The 6000-nt window shown below is 34.7% G+C and overlaps 1 protein-coding gene across 1 annotated transcript; it reads left to right on the forward strand.

The window, feature by feature from the left end:
• Nucleotides 1-2247: 2247 nt before the first annotated feature.
• Nucleotides 2248-4449, forward strand: LOC134274885 (ficolin-2-like; the record flags this gene model as incomplete). The annotated part of the gene is made up of 4 exons (XM_062757128.1): nucleotides 2248-2251; nucleotides 3219-3352; nucleotides 3529-3625; nucleotides 4282-4449. Coding segments are annotated over exons 1-4 (403 nt in total), but the record flags the coding sequence as incomplete, so codon positions are not given.
• Between the last annotated feature and the right edge of the window lie 1551 nt (nucleotides 4450-6000).

Below are 6000 nucleotides of genomic sequence, written 5' to 3' on the forward strand. Positions count from 1 at the left end.
TGCCCTCAGGAGTCATTGAGATTGTCGAGCAACGTCTGGTGTGACACGGGACCTCGATTTTAAAGGTCTCATCCGAAGGATGGTGGAGAGCGCATGGCGAAGGAACAGATGCTATCCATTTTCCAACGGTTAAGGTCTGTCGTGGGCAAGATTCGAACTCACGACCTCCCGATAATGAAATGAGAGCTCAACCGAAAGGTGCTAATGGTACGGGAATCTATTTAGGATCTTATGAAGCTGTACAGCGTTAATTTATGACAATTATTTAATAATTTTTTTTCTGCAATAGCTGTGACGTTCATTCCCGTACTAACAACCAAAGGCATTTTATTGTTTATATTTATATCTTTTTAAATAATAATTTAAAATAGGATTATAAAGATATATTATTGATATGTACGTCTTAGTACGTTTCATTGATGGAACAGCCACTGATCAACAAATCGATACAGGTGACATGCCAAGTGTAGTTCATACACTGATTAACTCAATGGGTTTTCTAAAGAATTAAAGGAGAAAATATTCAGTGGATGTAAATTTATATTATTATAACAGTAACTTGATTCGAAGGGTCGTATCACGTCTCGTTGACAGGCGCGGATCATCAGATCTAACGAAACGCTAAGCGTCGAGTTTGATCTGATGATCTGCGTCTGTCAACGAGACGTGATACGGCTCTTCGGATCAAGTTACTGTTATAATGATAAATTTATTAGATACCACCTTATAACTAGCTAAATATAACAGAATACAACTTTAGAGATCAATTGCTCCATAAAACAAAGCATAATAACAAGGGACTTTTTAACGCGCAAGAAACATAACGTCATGTTTTTGCGTACTACGTCATCAGTTTCAGAGAGTGGTGATATGGATTCAGAAATCCAGTGTGGTGATCCGGAAAATCGGATCAAACTCTGTAAAATTAACAGTAACAAAAACAAGGAAATTGATGGGTATATAATAAATATTAATTATTACATCTTAAGCACCTTTGCTGCTCGTTTTCGTCACTTTTCATTCACAATTAAAACGCCTTTTGTGTATAGTAGTAATGTAACCCGTGTGATTAGGGCGTCAGATATAAGTCGATCCTTACGTTGCGCGTTCAAATCCCCCTGTAGGACGTTGAGGCCAGTCCTTCAGATGAGACCGAATACAAATCAAGGCCTTTTGTCGCAGTACGTGCTGGTACGAAATATATCCATCACAACTCAATGGTCTGAAGTGCCTAGTATAGGACGAAATTTGTAGCTCAAGTGGCTGCGTCTCCGTATAAGTAAAAGGTTCTCAAAAGAGGGACGCTAAACAACATACAATCAATCAATATTTTTTTAGGTAATGTTTACATTATAATTTTCTTAGATTGTGGGATCCCTGTCAGTAAAGAAACAAACACAACGTGGAATGTACAGGACTGGGACGGGATAGGAATCAGAAAGCGAATACACATTAAATGCTTGAAACCCTTTGAACAGCGAGGATCCGGAATGATCGTGTGCCATAAAAATGGGACCTGGATAACGGACTTGGTTTGTCAAGGTTTCGAAAAAAAAAAACATGTTTATGTTGTCGTTTTAAAGTACCAGTATATTCAAGATCTTTATCGAATACAAAATGTATATGCTTACTTCTAGAACAAGAGGCCTATGAGCAGCATAACTCACCCGGAGCACATTGGCTGAAAGAACAAAGTTAAAATCAGGCAAAATTTGCACCCTGAAACTAGAATTCAGAACTTCCTTAAGATACTTTTTTTTCTTAATATTTCAATGCAAAACTTTCTCATTAAGACCCTGGTAATGTTACCACATCACAACTAAAAATGGCGTTTTTTAAACTCACTTGAGCTGAAAGTGAGCTTTTCTGATAACCCAATGTCCGCCTTCCGTCTGTATTTCCATCAGTCCGTCTGTTAACTTTCCACATTTTCAACGTCTCAAGAATCAATGGGCCAATTTTAACCAAATCTGGTACAAAGGAATTGAAATAAAGGAGAAATCTTTCCAAGGAGGAGATTACAAAGAAAAGACAAAAATCGAGTGGGGTCATTTAAAAAAAATGGGGTCATTTAAAAGAACCACTGGTCTAGAAAAGCTGAAACTTTTGTGGAAGCTTCCTTGGGTTGTGTAGATTCTCAAATATTCAAATCATGACCTCAGAGGGTCTGGTAGGGCCACAATAGGAAATCCCAATTCTTACACTGAAGTATACATTGTTTCAGACGTTGAGCTAAGTCGATTAAAAATGGGTAGCCAACTGTTCTTTCGCCATGCGGTCGGCGCTCTGTATATACAACCATTGCTATATTTATTCCGTATGTTGTTTGTGAATTACTTAATTTTGACCTGTTCCGCGATCCAATTTTTGCAGTTTTCAATTCTGGATAGATTTGAAATTAATCACAATAATTTAAAATTTTCAACTGAAATCATTTGGATTCGATGATAAATATTCTACTAAAGAACTTTATTCGGTTATAACCAATATTTGCCCCCCAAATCAAACTTTGATGGAGATATATTTAATTAAGTTCTTAAACAGGGGAGTATATGCTGACTTCAAAGTACTGAATATTTTCATAAGTAATGACGTCATATGCACGTAATGACGTCACAAACATGACGTAAATTGCAGTTTTTCATGAATTCTACAGAAAAATGTACATATTTCGTCGATTTTTTTAGTAAAAGTCACCGAGCGCATGTGTGTTCAGGATCGATATTTTGATATGATGTGTAGAATGATAATATCAATGAAATATGTAAATATTGTTCCTGAACAAACTTGCGCTCTATAAATTCTAAAGCTAAAATTGTTAAAATTTTGCCCATTTTGTCGTCTTTCTGAAAAAGGATATAAAATCGGACTAGTTTGGGACGTCATAAAAACAAAATTTGTGAATTAACTGCTTTGAAACTATAATATGTTCTGTTTATTTATATTTCTCATACAATTTATTGAATTCAGCGCATTTCAAGAAGTTTTCAAAATTTGACTTTTGTGGGGGCAAATATATGCAATATACCTCATATAGTTCTTTGGATAGCATATGATGTTAAATAAAAAAGACATGACAGTAAACCACGAACTTTTCGAACAACCATTGTAGTTATATGTTAAAAGTGAATAGGAAAATTTTTTTTTTTGGGGGGGGGGGTCTTTTTTCTCAAACTTTTATATATTTCTAGAGTAAATCGGTATTTTTTCTCTTTCAGTTCGTGCTGATTGTAAGGATCTACTTGAGAATGGTCACACTAATTCCGGTGTATACGAGATCTATCCTAATGATAACGACCCCCGTCCACTCAGTGTGTACTGTGACATGACCACAATGGGAGGCGGATGGACGGTATCTAGGAATTAAGTCTTAAAACTGGCAAAAGAAATGTTCATTAGATTCTCTCATTCAGTTTTGCAGGACATTGATAAAGGGCAAAAACATTCACAATCAGAATCTTGATTTTACTTATCAAAGAAATATTCGTCACAAAAGTAACGGAATAAATATTTTTTTCCTTTTGGAAGGTTATACAAAAACGAGTGGATGGATCCCTGAGCTTTAACAAGGACTGGGAGACTTATAAGATTGGTTTTGGTTCACCAGAACAGAATGTTTGGATCGGTAAATATAAATACTATTTAAATTAGCTCATTATTCCAATGTCGTATTTGTCAAATGATCCACTTAGGAACATATCAATTGAACAAAGGAAATTAAGGCCAGAATTTAACAGGTTTATACATGTATTTACATGTTTTGGTTATTCTCAATTTTGTTCCTAATCATAAATGTGAGAAAAAAAAAGATAATTTTACTTTAGGGCATTGCAATGTTTGCGTTCTGTCCATCTCCATGATAATAACAATCGAAAAGTCAATGTAAAAATGAGTTTTTTTTAGGGAAAGGGGAGAATAAAATAAATGTCCTGTTGAGTATGGTGAACTCCCCTCATAACCGGTCAGCTACTGTGGAATCATTTAAATTCATAGGGGTCAATGTTCGTTTGTTACCAAATTTGACCTGTTGGTGGGAATGTAATTTCGCGGGTTACTCGTAAATATAATGGTTCAATGAAATTAAGTTTACAAAATTAACCTTCGTGGGGATGTTAATTTGTTGGTTAGGGTGAAACACGAAATCCGCAAACATTGGTCCCCCACGAACAATGATGATTCCACAGTTAATGGATAAAATTGATGAAATATATAATCTGAATTTGGGGGAATGTTTCTTTTAAAACAAAGTGCATTGCAATACTCTTACTAATCTTTATACAGGTAATGACATTATACATCAGCTAACAAAGGGAAACAACTCGTCCCTTTATGTCTCAATCACTCATCAGAATGGTACAAGTCTGTTCGAGTTGTACGAAAAGTTCGCCATTTCTAACGAAACGGAGAAGTATAAACTATTTCTGGCGGGAACTGCAGAGGGGACATTAGGTATGTGACAGGTAGACTGTTACACAAAGTGAGATATATTGGGTATTTGTCACATTAAAGTACAAAAAAAATTACGTAGGACAACAAAGGAAAGATAGGGCAGGGGGATCGTAAAACGTATTAATTTTTTTAAAGAGCATTTTTTTAAGCTAAGCGTAATGGAATAATTTGATATAAGTTTCACATTTTTTGTAATGTTACAAATATGTCTTTGTTGTGTTGACAACAGTATTTAAAAAAATCAAAATCTTACAACGTTATCTTAATTTCTATGTTATGGTGAAACCACTAAATTTCTGGGGAGATTTAATTTTCATTTATTTTATGGTATAAGGAGACCTATAAAATCAACTGTTCTATATGAAATTAAATAAAAAACACTCAGCAATTCATCGACATGGAATTTGACTTTGAAAGGAAAATATGGATATAATGTACAGTATGCAAGATCAAAAAGTCTATACAAGACAAAACAGGAACAGAGCAAACACGAACCTTCAAAACATAAGAGATGGGATCAGGTGCCATGGAGGAAAACAAATATTTCCTCAAAATTAGACACTAACAATAAATGTGTTTTACCAGTATATCAAATTTGAATGATATATATCATGGTCATCTTGGAATCGATGCGTTCTAATGAACGCACTTTAAATCTTCCAAAATTTGGCATTTTGATATATCAGATGAACTTTTTTAAATTCTTTACACACTGTCTTAAGACCATTGCTTGGCTGACGTTAAAACTTGTCATTAAACTATTAAAGACACCCGAAGCCATACCAACAATGACCTGTCAGACTTTGTTAATTCTTTGTCTTAGTTTGTTCATAAAATAGTTTCATTACTGCGCATACCACATACATAACTTAAGAACCAAACGCGTTCGTTCGTTGATCACCTTACATTTTAATGCAATTATTTTGTAAAACAAGCTTTTATTGGCTAATGCACTGTTTGAAGCAGTAAAACGAGCATTAACGAGGCAGAAAGCATTATATTGTGACGTCATAATAGAGCGACTAAAACACAATGCCTCGTGACGTATTTCATGTAACAAAACTCAACAAAAGAAGACGTTAATAACAAACAAAATGCATAGATTACATTCGAATGGGAATAACAGACCTTCAAATTTGGTATTTGCGACCGTTAATGCTGATATAACGGTCGCAAACATCCGTTTTACCGGCTCCGCTTACGCGTCGCCGATATAACTCAGGTTGCGACCGTTAAATCAGCATTAACGGTAGCAAATACCAAATTTGAGGATAGTTTTTCCCTAATTTATGAACTAAGTTTAAGGAGGCACGATATACATTATGTAAATGAAAAAAATGGATGCATAATTGGTGTGGTTTTTGAACATCGATTTAAATGATGAGAAAATACATTTGTCAATTATCAAGCATTTTAAAACTTTCTATGATATTCAAAATGTAACTTTTCTGCAATTATTACTTATTCATAGGTGAACTTTAAAGAATGATCTGACGACTAATAGGGACTTTTGTTCGTTGTGAAATGTCTTCCGGCGTAAAATTTGTCGTA

This window comes from Saccostrea cucullata, unplaced genomic scaffold (assembly GCF_032062105.1).
Source record: "Saccostrea cucullata isolate Sc308-1 unplaced genomic scaffold, CSIRO_AGI_Scuc_v1 ctg7407, whole genome shotgun sequence".
Classification (NCBI taxonomy): Eukaryota; Metazoa; Mollusca; class Bivalvia; order Ostreida; family Ostreidae; genus Saccostrea; species Saccostrea cuccullata.